General features: G+C 39.6%; 1 protein-coding gene across 2 annotated transcripts in view; it reads left to right on the top strand.

The window, feature by feature from the left end:
* Window positions 1-15767, top strand: part of LOC117527595 (serine/threonine-protein kinase BRSK2-like) — an 84290-nt gene that overhangs the window by 17956 nt on the left and 50567 nt on the right. For both annotated transcript variants that reach the window (XM_034190014.1, XM_034190015.1), the window contains exons 3-9: window positions 643-728; window positions 989-1129; window positions 4103-4219; window positions 4820-4853; window positions 5112-5180; window positions 6102-6248; window positions 9278-9309. In XM_034190014.1, coding sequence (XP_034045905.1) covers window positions 643-728; window positions 989-1129; window positions 4103-4219; window positions 4820-4853; window positions 5112-5180; window positions 6102-6248; window positions 9278-9309 — 626 coding nt within the window. The remainder of the gene's footprint in view (window positions 1-642; window positions 729-988; window positions 1130-4102; window positions 4220-4819; window positions 4854-5111; window positions 5181-6101; window positions 6249-9277; window positions 9310-15767) is intronic.

Here is a 15767-nt window from a genome sequence, read left to right on the forward strand (position 1 = left end):
GATACTCATAAGAAGGAATGAAAATGCCATTTTACCAATCCATTACAATATAAATATTACAAATAATTACCTTTGAGATGATTCCAAATGCGTTCTCCACTTCATGAAGCGTACGAGAACAGCTGCAGCAAAGTCCTCTGTGATTCCGGAGCGATTCGAGGTGGTTTTATCAGCCAAATTCTGAGCAAATGATTAATCTGCTACAAAATAATTATTTTATATAATGCAGCATCCAGAAGCACAAATTGCGAAATTCAGAGGAACACAGTGGGTTGCACTGGCATGACGAATTGTGCGGCAGTGCAGGGGTTAAATGCGTGCAAGTGTCAGAGTGGCTTTAGTGAGTTATGGCAGGCAGGTATTTTCCCAGCAGTGGCCACGGCCCCTTTAGCCTCCGCTTGATGACGCCACGGCCCTGCTAACATTTTCTGCCTTGAATTAAACACTTAACAGCTGACATTAGCATTTACTCTTGTCTCACTCTAGTTTACACTTAACCCCTCCCACCACCTCTGCTCACACCTGACAGACACCCACACCCACATTACCTCATATGTAACCAGCTCTTCATCTTGACATTTAAATCTCCATCAGTTTTAACACCCTTTCTGCATCCCTCTCTCTAATCCTTTCTTTATCCAGGTGGAGCGAGAAATAGCTATTCTTAAACTAATAGAGCACCCTCACGTTCTCAAGCTGCACGATGTCTATGAGAATAACAAATACTTGTGAGTATCTCTTCATCCTCTCCTCTGACTCTCACCTTGCTCTTTTGCCTGTGGATCTCTGCCAAAACAATAACAACCTTGACAGAAGGATCCAGAAGGCAGAAATGAGATAAATAACCATATCATGTCAGAGACATGCAGCATGTTGAAGCCAGTCACAGTGCGCGCACATGTGTGTGTGTTTTGAAAGATTTCCAGGTTTTGAAGAACTTCTCCCCTTTAATGTCTCCTTGCCTTCTGTTGTCAATACTTTTGCTCAGGTATCTGGTGTTAGAGCACGTGTCAGGCGGGGAGCTTTTCGACTACCTGGTGAAAAAGGGTAGATTGACCCCAAAAGAGGCCAGGAAGTTCTTCAGACAAATCATCTCCGCCCTCGACTTCTGCCACAGTCACTCCATATGGTCTGTGAGGAGAAAGTCCAATCTTCACTCTCTCAGACACTTTCTTGGTCACTTCTTTTTAAAATTCTCATTCATTTTTTTCTTGCATCAACAGTAAAAAAAAAAAAAAAAAAAAAAAAGTGTCATGATGGAAAACACACACACACACACTACGACAGAGTTTTAGGGCCACATTGAATTTCTTTTTTTTTTTTTGGACTTCGAGAATAAAGTCATAATATTATGAGAATAAAGTCATAATATTATGAGAAAAAAGTCGTAATATTATGAGAATAAAGTCGGAATGTTACGAGAAAAAAAGTCGTAATATTATGATAATAAGCCGTAATTTTACGACAAAAAAGTCGTAATATTATGATAAGCCGTAATTTTACGAGAAAAAAGTCGTAATATTACAAGAAAAAAGTCGAAATATTATTATTCTCGTAAAATTACGAATTTATGCTCGTAATGTCACGACTTTATTCTCATAATATTACGACTTTTTTCTTGTAAAATTACAACTTTATTCTCGTAATATTATGACTTTATTCTCGAAGTCTTAAAATTATTCAAGGATTCAAAAGAATTTTATTGTCATATGCACAAAAGAACATGTTCCCTGCACAATGAAATGTGTCTACTGCATTTAACCCGTCCTAATTGCCAGTAGGAGCAGAAGTCGCCATTAGGCGCCCGGGGACCAGCTCCAGATGTACATCCCTGCCTTGGTCAACAGCAGGGCTGAGCAAACCAAGACCAACCCATAACAAACGACACACAACACACATAGGCCGGCCCGGTACATAAACACATATTAAAAAAGCACACACGAGGGAAAAAGGAGAAAATATATGACTTTATTCTCATAATATTACGACCTTATTCTCGTAATATTACGACTTTATTCTCGAAGTCTAAAAAAAAAATTCTATATGGCCCTAAAATGCTGTCGTACACACACACACACACACACACACACACACACACACACACACACACACACACACACACACACACACACACGATGGATTTTAATCAATCTTGTCATTCTATACGTTTTCCGGAAAAATGGGTTGACCAATCAATGCTGTGTTTTCAGATTAGTTCAGTCAGGTTAGCATCAAAAGCACATTGGTTTGGAGGTCAAAAGGTCAAGGTCACTGGAAGCATTTTCTAATCATGGATTGGTTGTGAATATGGTAATGTCCCCCTGGCGGAAAGCAGAGTTGTCATTTTAACGCCCAGTGGCCAAATTCTTTAAATAGTGAATATGGGTGTACTTGTGCATGTGTCTATGGGCATGTTGGTCTTAAAATAAGGTGTGGTCAGGTTGTGTTGGTGCATTGCTATAGTGAGGCAGTAGAAAGCGATCGCACTGTAGATCACCAAAAAACCTGGTCTGTATGTGGTGCAATATTCAAATACGTTGACGGGTTCATGGTGTGTGTCACACAGTGGGCCTCATGCATTAACATTTTTCTGTTCTTATCCTAAATTTCTTACTTTTTTCATGTGATGGGTTTATATGAGTGTGCCATGTAATTTGGTTTGACATGACTCCTACGACAGGTCTGGACCACTTAATGAATTATGTTCTTACATAAGAGAAAACTCAAAACATGAGAAAACTGGTGAATGCAAATTATCTGAAACCTCTCCTACGAGCCATTTAGGAGTACATCCATTAGAATGAGTGGTTCTTGCACGAGGCTCAATTAAACCAAATTGAAAACACCAATTAAATAAAAGTAAACATGAATTTTAAAAAATGCAATGGTAAATGGACTGCATTTATGTAGCGCTTTTCCATCTGCATTAGACACTCAAAGCGCTTTACAATAATGCCTCACATTCACCCCAATGTCAATGCTTCACCTCAGGGAGCTCTGGTGGATGCTGTCCACTCCCGTACGTTGTTGTGTTGTGCGCACATCCTTTAACTTCCCAGAAAACCTCTCACTTGAATTTGTTGTTTAAATAGGAGTTTGTTAGTTGCTAGCACACCCCAGGTCTTAAAGACGATCAAGTCACATCTTGTGGCATGCGCTGGTGCCAGCAAACTATGGGAGCACATCAGGTCATGGATGACATCCACTCGGTGTCGGAGACTGAACAGTCCCCCTAAAAATCGGTCCCCCTGATGACACGGTTCACAGATTAACACCTCTTTTCTGCTTCAAACTGCACTCCAGTCATCATCTGTCTCAGCAACAGATATCTGAAGCTTTTGTACAACAATCATTTCCAGATAAATTCAGCATTATTTCATCATAAAAGGCGGCAGAAGCAATCAGAGCGCCACGGCTAAACGAGCTGCTAGCTGATGCGTTCACTGCACGTCGGACATTTCCAAGCATCATGGAATTTCACCTCGTTTCTGCTTAAAACTATATTGTTTCTGCTTAAAACTGACTTTATAATGATTTAAGAGGTTTTACTTTTCTCATCTGATAGTTAATAATCCCATTAATCCATTTGATTGCTTTAGGTGAAGAGACTAGATCTCAGAAGTGCTGCTGTGGTCCGAAATGATGCATGCGCAGATGCAAAAGGCAGACCAATCTTTAGGGGCAGACTGTTCAGTCTGTGACACCGGTCTATTGAAGGCAATGACAGATGACAGTCTGAATGCCACACCCAAGACACACCCTTGATTTAGAAACTAAACACAACTCTTTTGTGCTTGGTGTTACTTTGCACTCAAATTACCCACGATGTAAATAGAATAATGGAGACAGACATGCTCCAAATGCACTATAGATCTGTCCACTACAGATCATCAAGATAGGCCCCACATCTGCTGCACAAAATCGATTGTTTGGAAACTTGGTATGTAGATTGCATAGGCAGACTCCAACAGCCCCCTTGATTTTGGGCTCAGAGGGTCAAAGGTCCAGGTCACTGAAAAATGGATCTGCAAATTATCAATATTTACTATATACTTGTCTTATGATAACCAGTATTGACGAATGTTTTTGGACGTGTGTTCAGCCACAGAGACCTGAAGCCTGAGAACCTTCTCCTCGACGAGAAGAACAACATCAGGATAGCAGACTTTGGCATGGCCTCGCTGCAGGTGGGGGACAGCCTGCTGGAAACCAGTTGTGGGTGAGTTGTGTAAATTTACTCGAAATACGATTGTGTGAATTATTTCTGAGAATGCATTTTCTAAGAGCTTTATTGCTGTTTCTTCTTTTTTGTTTTGTAACATTCTGTCAGTGATGAACTGCAATTAAAAACATGTCATAAATGTTAGAAAAACACCCAAAACACCTTTTGGAAGGATTATCTCCACAACCAGTAAGGTTGGAGAACTTTCTCAAAGCCACTATTGATCAGCTAATCTTTTAATATTGTGTAATATAAGACAAAAATGTCCATCATGAGGAAAATGTCATAAAATAATAACACTCTAGTCTACAAAACGCATTAGCCATTTCTGTCTTAGTGGACTTTCTCCTCCTTTATGATGATGATTCACATAGTGCAGTATTACGTGCACACACACGGCATAAATTGCCCCGCCATTGCCTTTTACTTTCATCATTATATTTGCTATATTATTTAAGATGCATTATGTCAGTGTCTATGTGGTATTTTGTAATTAATATCTGCTTTAAATTACCTGGTGACCTATGTTAATCTGCTTAAAAGGTTTATAACAGAATCCCTTTAACAAATGTACTAATTTGCCCTTCTTTTTTGTAGATCTCCACACTACGCCTGCCCAGAGGTCATAAGAGTGAGTCCTTCCTCTCAATCTGTATTTGTACACTGTAAAATTTACCAAGGTGGTTCAACTTACAACCTTAAGTTCAATTGCTGACTTAAATGTGATTCAACTCAACATCACAATAAGTTTTGTTTGAACGCAAACGTTGAAATTATAAATTATCATGAATAAAACCACTTTTTTGACTGTACCTTTTGCACTGAAACAAAAGTCAATTTTTACAGGGTGTGAATATCTCTACATCTACTGCTCACATTTGTGTTTCAGGGGGAGAAGTATGACGGTCGCAGGGCAGATGTTTGGAGTTGTGGAGTCATTCTCTTTGCTCTGCTTGTAGTAAGACATTCCTCCAGCATTCCTTTTTTTGCTCCACTCAGTTTTAACCCGAGGCCTATGGCCATCGGGTATTGTGAAGGCTTTGCGTCCATCCGTCTATCCATCTGTGCTCAGCATAAGTCCAGTCCTATTACTGCAATAATCTTCAAATTTACAGGGAACATTCTTGGGACACAGAACTTGGACAAGTTCAAAGATGGCTAACCTTGACATATTTTAAGAGGTATTTTAAGAGGTTAAAAAGTCACATTCTGTTTCAATGTGTTCTGTTTTGTTTGTTTTGTGACAACCAATCAGGGTATGAGCTGCACCATGACGTCAGTGGCTGGTTTCTCCAAAACCGCTTTGTTTTGTGTGTTTATATACATGTTTCTCATATATTATGTAAAAGCGACCAAGAAATAAACTCTCCTAAAACTGAAAATGCCATTTTTGGAACCTAATAACACCTCTGAACTTATTTACAAGACATTTTGCGGACGTTAGTTGCAAAACTCCCTATTGTTTGTGTGTAAATATATCTTTTGTCATATGTAAAAGGTAGCAAGAAATAAACAGTTCTAAAATTGAAAACATTGTTTTTGTAACCTGATAACACCTCTGGAGTCACTTGTAAGACATTTCGCAGATGTTAGCATGGTGACATACGGTTGAAGGTATTTTAGTATTGTTATATTTCTTTTTTGTCTATAATTTGCTAGCCACTTCTGTCTGCGCTACACTTTAGATTGTTCATAAACATGCAGGACTTTGGTAACACTGAGTGCTGTACTTAGTATTCAGTCAGGCTTAACTAGTCCAAGAATGTTGTATGATGAACGGAAGAGGCTAAATAACTCAACAAACTTTTTGAAAGTTTCAGTATGACAGAAATAACACTTTCCATTTCCCTTTTGTGTATCGTCTCCCTTGTCTTCTCAGGGTGCTCTGCCCTTTGACCATGACAACCTGCGGCAGCTTCTGGAGAAAGTGAAGAGTGGAGTGTTCCATATGCCACACTTCATACCCCCCGACTGCCAAGAACTGCTCAAAGGAATGATAGAGGTCACCGCTGACAAGAGACTCACGGTGAGTTTAAACCATACTTTGGTCCGAAACCACGACCCAAGCTGTTGTTTTCCATTCCAATCTTTTGCTTTTGAAATACCAAAGATTAACTTTTACAATCACAGTAATATGAACTTTACAAAGCATATTGAAAAGAATAATTATCAGCATAATCCCTTTGGTTAGATTTTTTAAAAGACTTAATTCATTTTCTTGAGCACTGTCATGATTTTGTTCCATAGTATGCAAATAAAGGGTCCACCACTAACCATGTGGGTAAAAATTGTGACATGACGTCATGACATACTGGAAAACTCAGTTTACCAGCATGCCATTTTGAGAGCCAAAGTGCAGTGCTATGCTACATATGCTGGTGTTAGTTTCATGGAGCCAAAGAAATGCAAACTGTCAGCTGTGACTGAAAGTTTTTAAAAAATGGCCACCTAAAATGTGAACACAAGACAGTGATGAACACAGCTATTCAAACTAGGCAAGCAGACGCTGTTGGGAAGAACTCTAGAAAGTGTCTCCAGAAAGGATACAGAAACATTTCTGCTGCTTTGAAGGTCCCAGTAAGCACAGTGGGCTCCATCATCTATAAACGGAAGAAGTTCGGATCCACCAGGACTCTTCCTAGAGCTGGCTTCCTATCTAAACTGGGCAACTGGGGGAGAAGGAGAACCTTCCAGAAGGACAACCATCTCTGTAGCAATCCACCAATCAGGGCTGTATGGCAGTGTGGCCAGACGGAAGCCAGTCCTGAGTAAAAGGCACATGACAGCCCACCTGGAGTTTGCCAAAAGGCACCTGAAGGACTCTCAGACCATGAGAAACAAAATTCTCTGATGAGACAAAGATTGAACTCTTTGGTGTGAATGCCAGGTGCCAGGTGAAGCATGGTGGTGGTGGCATCATGCTGTAGCGATGTTTTTCAGTGGCAGGAACTGGGAGACTAGTCAGGATTGAGGGAAAGATGAATGCAACAATGTACAGAGACATCCTGGATGAAAACCTGCTCTAGAGTGTTCCTGACTGGGGCAACAGTTCATGTTTCAGCAGGGCAATGACCCTAAACACACAGCCAAGATATCAAAGGAGTGTCTTCAGGACAACTCTGTAATGTCCTTGAGTGGAGCCAGAGCCCAGACCTGAATCTGATTGAACATCTCTGGAGAGATCTGAAATTGGCTGTACACCGACACTCCCCATCCAACCTGATGGAGCTTGAGAGGTGCTGCAAAGAGGAATGGAGAAAAAACTGCCCAAAGATAGGCACGCCAAGCTTGTGGCATCATATTCAAGAAGACTTGAGGCTGTTATTGTTGCCAAAGATGCATCAACAAAGTATTGAGCAAACGGTGAGAATACTTAGTTTTTAATTTTTAATAAATTTGCAAAAAAAAAAAAAAAAAAAAAAAATCATTTTCCATGTTGTCATTATGGAGTGTTGTGAGTAGAATTTTGAGGGGAACAATGAATTTACTCCATTTTGGAATAAGGCTGTAACGTAACAAAATGTGGAAAAGGCGCATTGCTGTGAATAGTTTCTGGATGCACCGTACATATAAGCACCACTACAGCCCTCAGTTATATTACTTTTTTTTTGTTAATGATTTCCTCAGCTTTAGAGGATGATGCAACTTAACTTTCACAGTTGTTTTTATGCCCCCACAACGCAACCCTGGATAAGTGGTTGAAGATGAGTGAGTGAGGTGTTTTTATGTAGCTTGCCCATTCCACTCTCTCACTTGTTTTCCTTCCTCCTTTGTGCTGTCAATGCAGCAACCCCAAGCTAAAAATAAATAAATAAATAAAAACAGAGAAGCTAAAATTAACTAGTTTCCAGAGCTTTCTTTCCACTTTTACTGGGCTGACTCATCCCATGTTTCTTCTGTGTAATATGCTGTTCGGTCTGTTGATATAGAGCAAAACTGTTTAAAACGTGTCATCGTTATCAACAAAAATTTTATTGCTATCCTTTATTATCAGAATTTTATCATCCAAACCTATGGCAGGTATTTGAGATTTACATTATTTACAGATTTCCTACAAATTATATCATTCCATCAGTCAGTATCCATCCTCTTAGCCCCACCTGTACCAAATATCTCTGGAGCCGCCACTGTCAAGTGGAACAGATGAAGGATCTGATGAGCTCCTGATTAATGAAACCAAAAACCATGTCAGACTATCTGTCTGTCTGACTCTGTAGTACTACCATACGATTTCAGTGCAATATAGTGTTAGTTAAGAAGCAGTACAGCAGGGTGTGAAATCACACATTTCCATTTGTGCTGTGCCGGTAACAACTGGCACTCAGTCTCAAGTTAGATATATTCAAAAGTTTTAATGATGCTGAAACTAACGCTGATGTCTAGAAGGACACCTGGAGCTCATCAGAGAAAAACACTTTCATGTTTTAAGGCAGACACTGCATTCCATATGTGAGTAAACTACGCTTCTACTGTATAAGTGAGCAGTTGGAAGGATAATAAAGTTCTTGCTGCCTTCTAGTTTCTTCTGTGCAGATGCTCAAATGTGGCGTTCACAGCGCGCCCACTTGGTTCATTTAAATACTCTTGCAAAACTGCAGCTGCTCTGTTACTCTTCTCCCAAGAGATACTGCAGTACTGACGCGATGACTACACGCTGCATGCAGGAGGGCGACTTTATACGGTCACACTGACTGTGTAATGTGCTAAAATTGGAAAGCTGTGAGGCATTTGGGCCTCCTGCAGGCCATTTTGAAATAATTTGTTGTCGTTGTTTTGACCCTTCATCCAAAATGTTGCAGTGTACTGGTCACCTGAGACAATTCCCAAAATATAATTGTGACTTTTTGGTCATCATTGTGAAAAATAGCAACAACATCCTGCATTATATGTGGAAGCAATATGCTGATGCTTTAAGCTTCCATCTGGAATACACATTTGACTCAGGATTTTTTTTAGCCCACTTGGACAACAGTTATTTCATGTGAACCACCAAACCATTAGAGAAATGTGCTGTGGTCATTATCTTAACTTGGATTTTGTGTTTGTTGATTACAGTTGGAAGCAATACAGAAACATCCCTGGTACCAGTAAGTACAGCTTTTTGTTCTTGCAATTCTTCTACTCTACTGTGTCACATTTCTCTCCATTTTCCACATATATGTCTTCTGCATCCACAACGTCCAAGTGCTGCAGCTGCCGACATTGATACGAACAGCTCCAAAACAAGAGAATTCTCAGGCATTTGTGCTGTTTGGCTGCATACACGTTGGGCCCTATCTTGACAGAAGGTGCAAAAACAATTTGCACACCCCAAAAAAGAATAAAGCGATTCAGTAAAAAAATAATAATAATTAAATGACATGAACGGTGTCTCCTCACTTTTTTCCTCTTTGGTTAAAACAAAGAAAATAATCTTTTTAATTAGATTTGATTGTCAACCAAGTGTGGAATTATGACTTTATTTAAAATGTGAATTTTTTAAATTTTAATAACCTCAAAGCACACAAATCCTCAGACACACACTGTGATATTTAGAGGGGGCTCAGACCCCCGCCTAGGAAAAAGAGATGTACATGATGCGAAGGCAGAGCATATAAATGATTGCATTGGTTGGAAACTGTCAATAACTAACAATAACTGCACTGTTCACTGCTTTGTGCCAGGTGTAAGGTAGGGCCCATTATGTTTTACTACTATTGGATGCTCTTAAAATACATTCTTTCCTGTAAATATTTGTACAATGGCATGCAAAAGTTTGTGAAACTTTTAGCTTTTATACATTAAAGTTCATTATCATGTTAAATCTTAAATAAATAATTCAGGCTTTTTTTTCATTAAACATTGTAAAGTTACGAGGGCTGTCAAAGTATAGGTCCTTTTTATTTTTTCAAAAACTATATGGATTTCATTCATATGTTTTTACGTCAGACATGCTTGAACCCTCATGCGCATGCGTGAGTTTTTCCACGCCTGTCGGTGATGTCATTCGCCTGTGAGCACTCCTTGTGGGAGGAGTCGTCCAACCCCTTGTCGGAATTCCTTTGTCTGAGAAATTGCTGAGAGACTGGCGCTTTGTTTGATCAAAATTTTTTCTAAACCTGTGAGGCACATTGAAGTGGACACGGTTCGAAAAATTAAGCTGGTTTTCGGTGAAAATTTTAACGGCTGATGAGAGATTTTGAGGTGATACTGTCGCTTTAAGGACTTCCAACACAGCGGGACGTCGCGCAGCGGTCCCAGGCGCAGTCGTCAGCCTGTTTCAAGCTGAAAACCTCCACATTTCAGGCTCTATTGATCCAGGACGTCGTGAGAGAACAGAGAAGTTTCAGAAGAAGTCAGTTTCAGCATTTTATCCAGATATTCCACTGTTAAAGGAGATTTTTTTAATGAAAGACGTGCGGACGGATTGCAGCGTCGGCTCGCAGCCACCGCGACGCTCCGCCACAGGAAAAATACCTCCGTGTTGATAACCATTTGTAAAATCCAGGCGGCTTTTGATGGCTTTCAGTGGAGTGAGTATCTGAGAAATTGTTTAACAGCTGGGCATGTTCCAACTTGTCCTTAAGGCTTCCAACAGAGGTGTTTTTCCTGTGGCAGAGTGTCGCGGCGGCTGTAAGCCGACGCTGCAATCCGTCCGCATATCTTTCATTAAAAAAAATCTCCTTTAACAGTGGAACATCCGGATAAAATGCTGAAACCGACTTCTTCCGAAACTTCACTGTTCTCCCATGACGTCCTGGATCAATAGAGCCTGAAATGTGGAGGTTTTCAGGTTGAAACAGGCTGACGACAGCGCCTGAGAGCGCTGCACGACGTCTCGCTCCGTGGGAAGTCCTTAAAGCGACAGTATCACCTCAAAATCTCTCACCAGCAGTCACATGACCGAATTAAGCGGTCCTCCCATCAAATTCCCAACACACTGAATTTCTATTTGAATGTTTGTTGAAAGTGCAAACTTCAACCTATATACCAGTTTTGAAATGTTGTTGATAGACCTTGAATAATTATTAATAATTTTTGCCAGGTTTTTTCCTGAATGCTATGTTTATGTGTGGAGTGGTGCTTTGTGTGATTGCTTTGTCCAGCATGTGTGCGAACGGAAGGTTCTCTCCCTCTTTCCTCCTCTCTGCCCGGAGCATTTACAAGGGAAAAAAATATCATTTGATGGAAAAAGCACAATGTAAACAAAATAAAAATTATCACAGACCTACGTATTTGGTTGTGGAGGTGCTGCCTTCAACACATGCGTGAATGTCTGCCTGTTTTGTCACCCCTGGCTGTGGGGAATAAAAACATCTTCCCCTTTATCATTGGTGGAACATACATCACATCAACCAATGAAAATCACAATTTCACGTGGACTGATCAACATCTTCACCCCCACCTGGGTGGGGATATCAGTCAGACTGAGAAGAAAAAAAAACAGCCTTCAAAAACGAAACTGAGGAGCCAACGCTGCCTCCAGATGGACAACAGGTGGAATGACCTAGTGTCAGGCCCGTGATGTCCAACACAGGACAGAGGTCTTGTATTAGACAGGAATTGCTTTTCTGAGTGGCACAAATAATTTTTGTGGCATCTTATTGTTTTGTAAATAGCTGTATAAAAAACACCTGAAGCATTTCCAATATTTTAACATAAAATGTTGTCTATAACTTTGTTGTTTGCTACATTTGTACATATGTTTTTGTAATTTAGAATTGATATTTGCATTCTAAGTTATAAAAATGGTTTGTTAAACATTTGGGGTTTTCGCAGTAAAAAAATAACATTTTTTTTCTATTCAGATTATATATTTTGTATGAATTTAGGTTCACTGTGTGAATACAGTATGTCAGAATGAATGAAAAACTAAAGTCACACAGGTGAGGCTTTGCTGAAAAAATGGCACCAAACAAGGCAAAGTAACCATTTTTAAAGGTAAATTATGAACGTAAAACCAAAAGTAGTCAAAAACGGTCAATTACACCCTGGACTCCAGAGGGTTAATCTCACAATAAACATATTTCTGCAGCGTGATATGAATTATATAATATCAAAGCCAAAATCAAACCCACAATGAGTATGGCCATCATGAAGTACAACATAAGTAATGAAACTCTGAAGGGAGTTCTTTATTATAAATATTTTATAATGACATCTCAAGGTTTATGCACCCTTGGGCTTTTGCACATTAGAATTTTTTTATGATGTCAAATCTTAAAGAATTAAAGCTTTTTTATATTAATATTGCTAAAATTATACTCTTTAATTTCACAATACATTTTACAATGACTTCATATCAAACCCAAAATAATGGCATATATAAGTTTCAGCAGTCTTTATTATAACAGTCTTTATTTATGTAGAATGGATACATTGTGTCCAGAAAGTATTCACAGCCCTTCACTTTTACCACATTTTATTTACAGCCTTATTCCAAAATGGGTGAAATTCATTTTCTTCATTGTAATTATACACACAATACCCCATAATGACAATGTAAAAAAAAGTTTTTGAGAGTTTTGCAGATTAATTAAAAATTAAAAAGTAAGAAACCACATGTACATAAGTATTCACAGACTTTGCCATGAAGCTCAAAATTGAACTCAGGTGCATCTTGTTTCCACTGATCATCCTTGAGATGTTTCTACAGCTTAATTGGAATCCACCTGGGGTAAATTCAGTTGATCTGACATGATTTGGAAAGGCACACACGTGTCTACATATAAGGACCCACAGTTGACAGTGCATGTCAGAGCACAAACCAAGCATGAAGTCAGAGGAATTGTCTGTAGACCTCAGAGACAGGATTGTCTTGAGGCACAAATCTGTGGAAGGGTACAGAAACAGTTCTGCTGCTTTGAAGGTCCCAATGAGCACAGTGGCCTCCATCATCCATAAGTGGAAGAAGGTGGGATCCACCAGGACCCTTCCTTGAACTGGCCACCCATCTAAACTGAGGGATCGGGTAAAAGGGCCTTAGTCAGGGAGGTGACCAAGAACCCAATGGTCACTCAGAGCTCCAGCATTCCTCTGTGGAGAGAGGAGAGCCTTCCAGAAGGACAACCGTCTTTGTAGCAATCCACCATTGTAGCAATCCACCAATCAGGCCTGTATGGTAGAGTGGCCAGAATCCTTAGTTAGAGGCACATGACAGCCCACCTGGAGTTTGCCAAAAGGCACCTGAAGGACTCTCAGACCATGAGAAACAAAATTCTCTGGTCTGATGAGACAAAGATTGAACTCTTTGGTGTGAATGCCAGGCAACATGTTTGGAGGAAACCAGGGTACCATCCCTACAGTGAAGCATGGTGGGTGGCAGCATCATGCTGTGGGGATGTTTTTCAGCGGCAGGAACTGGGAGACTAGTCAGGATTGAGGGAAAGATGAATGCAGCAATGTACAGAGACATCCTGGATGAAAACCTGCTCCAGAGTGCTCTTGACCGCAGACTGGGGCGACAGTTCATCTTTCAGCAGGTCAATGACCCTTAGCACACAGCCAAGATATCAAAGGAGTGGCTTCAGGACAACTCTGTGAATGTCCTTGAGTGGCCCAGCCAGAGACCAGACCTGAATCTGATTGAACATCTCTGGAGAGATCTGATAATTAGTTTTTTATTTTTAATAAATTTGCAAAAATTTCAAAAAAGGTTTTTTCATGTTGTCATTATAGGGTGTTGTGAGTAGAATTTTGAGTGAAAAAAATATTTACTCCATTTTGGAATAAGGCTGTAACATAACATGTGGAAAAAGTGATGCACTGGATGCACTGTACATGAACATTTTCAAGTCAGTGAATACGTCTGAAACTTCATTCACATCAATGTTTAAGAAATACATTTATACAGTTTGGTAATTTGTGGTGTAAGTTCTCAAAAACCAACCATGTGTAAAGGAGAGCAGTGAGGGAAGCCACCAAGACACCCATGACAACTCTGAAGGAGTTGTATATTTCTGTGAAACTGTGCACAGTGCCACTTTTGATTGTTGCATCACCAGTTATGCAGCTTTAAGGTGGAATGGCACAAAAACAACTTTGTTACAAGAAAACAGATTGAATCTTAGCTTGATTCTCCCACGTGCCTTCTGGCAAACTGTTGCTGAATTTTTCACATTTTTCTGTGTTTAAGAAATTATTGGAAGTAACACAGCGGTGTTAATCACAATTATTCTGTGGGACAGGCAGGTTGGTCACTCCAGCCAGGTTGGGGAAAAACTATTGATATGCATTTTAGTAACTGATCTACAGGGATTTGAAAATGTATGCTAGCTATCCTGGGGTGATAGCTGTAACCAGGTAGGGGTTAATGAACGATTACACAGGGGTCAAATTTTAAAAATACTCCAATCATTTTTGAGAACCACATTATTTGTGTGTTCATGGATATTCCAAAAAGGAATAGTTTGGACTATGTGTTGCTGAATGTTTGGGGGTTTTGACTGTGTTGAATGCTTGGTCTCCAATACAGACAAACAATGTCAATATCTATTGGATTTCAATATATGACATAGTACATCCCATAATGTCATGGCTATGCATTGCAGATGGTGCAGCCTATTCCTTTTTGGAGCCCTATTAACTCAGTCTGTATTTTGCATCACTTTTTTTCCAAAACTGGAGCAATTTTAAGACCCCTGTACAAACTGAAATTGACCTTTGTCACATTTTTTGCTGTTTTGATATTCAGACATAGATAATTGAAACTATACCTTTTAAGAATCTTTATAGTTAGAAAAATAATGTGTTGTACTTTTCCATATGATTGGAGTATTTTTAAATGTTGAACCCTGTGTAATCTCAATTTTAATTTATTTTCATTTATATAGCGCCAAATCACAACAAAGCTGCCTCAAGGCGCTTCACACAAGTAAGGTCTAACCTTACCAACCCCCAGAGCAAGCACAGAGGTGACAGTGGTAAGGAAAAACTCCCTCTGAGGAAGAAACCTCAAGCAGACCAGACGCTACCAACACAAATTACAAAAGTCACAAAACGAATATACAGGAAATGTTGCTGGTGCACAGGACAGGAGGATTTCAGGAACAGATACCACAACCTGACTATAGCTACCACCCTAGCATGGCTATTATACAGAAATATTAACTAGGGATATACATACAACCCTTGGCAAAAATTATGGAATCACCGGCCTCTGAGGATGTTCATTCAGTTGTTTAATTTTGTAGAAAAAAAGCAGATCACAGACATGACACAAAACTAAAGTAATTTCAAATGGCAACTTTCTGGCTTTAAGAAACACTATAAGAAATCAGGAAAAAAAATTGTGGCAGTCAGTAACGGTTACTTTTTAGACCAAGCAGAGGGAAAAAAATATGGACTCACTCAATTCTGAGGAAAAAATTATGGAATCATGAAAACAAAAGAACGCTCCAACACATCACTAGTATTTTGTTGCACCACCTCTGGCTTTTATAACAGCTTGCAGTCTCTGAGGCATGGACTTAATGAGTGACAAACAGTACTCTTCATCAATCTGGCTCCAACTTTCTCTGATTGCTGTTGCCAGATCAGCTTTGCAGGTTGGAGCCTTGTCATGGAC

The sequence above is a fragment of the Thalassophryne amazonica genome, chromosome 16 (assembly GCF_902500255.1).
Source record: "Thalassophryne amazonica chromosome 16, fThaAma1.1, whole genome shotgun sequence".
Lineage (NCBI taxonomy): Eukaryota > Metazoa > Chordata > Actinopteri > Batrachoidiformes > Batrachoididae > Thalassophryne > Thalassophryne amazonica.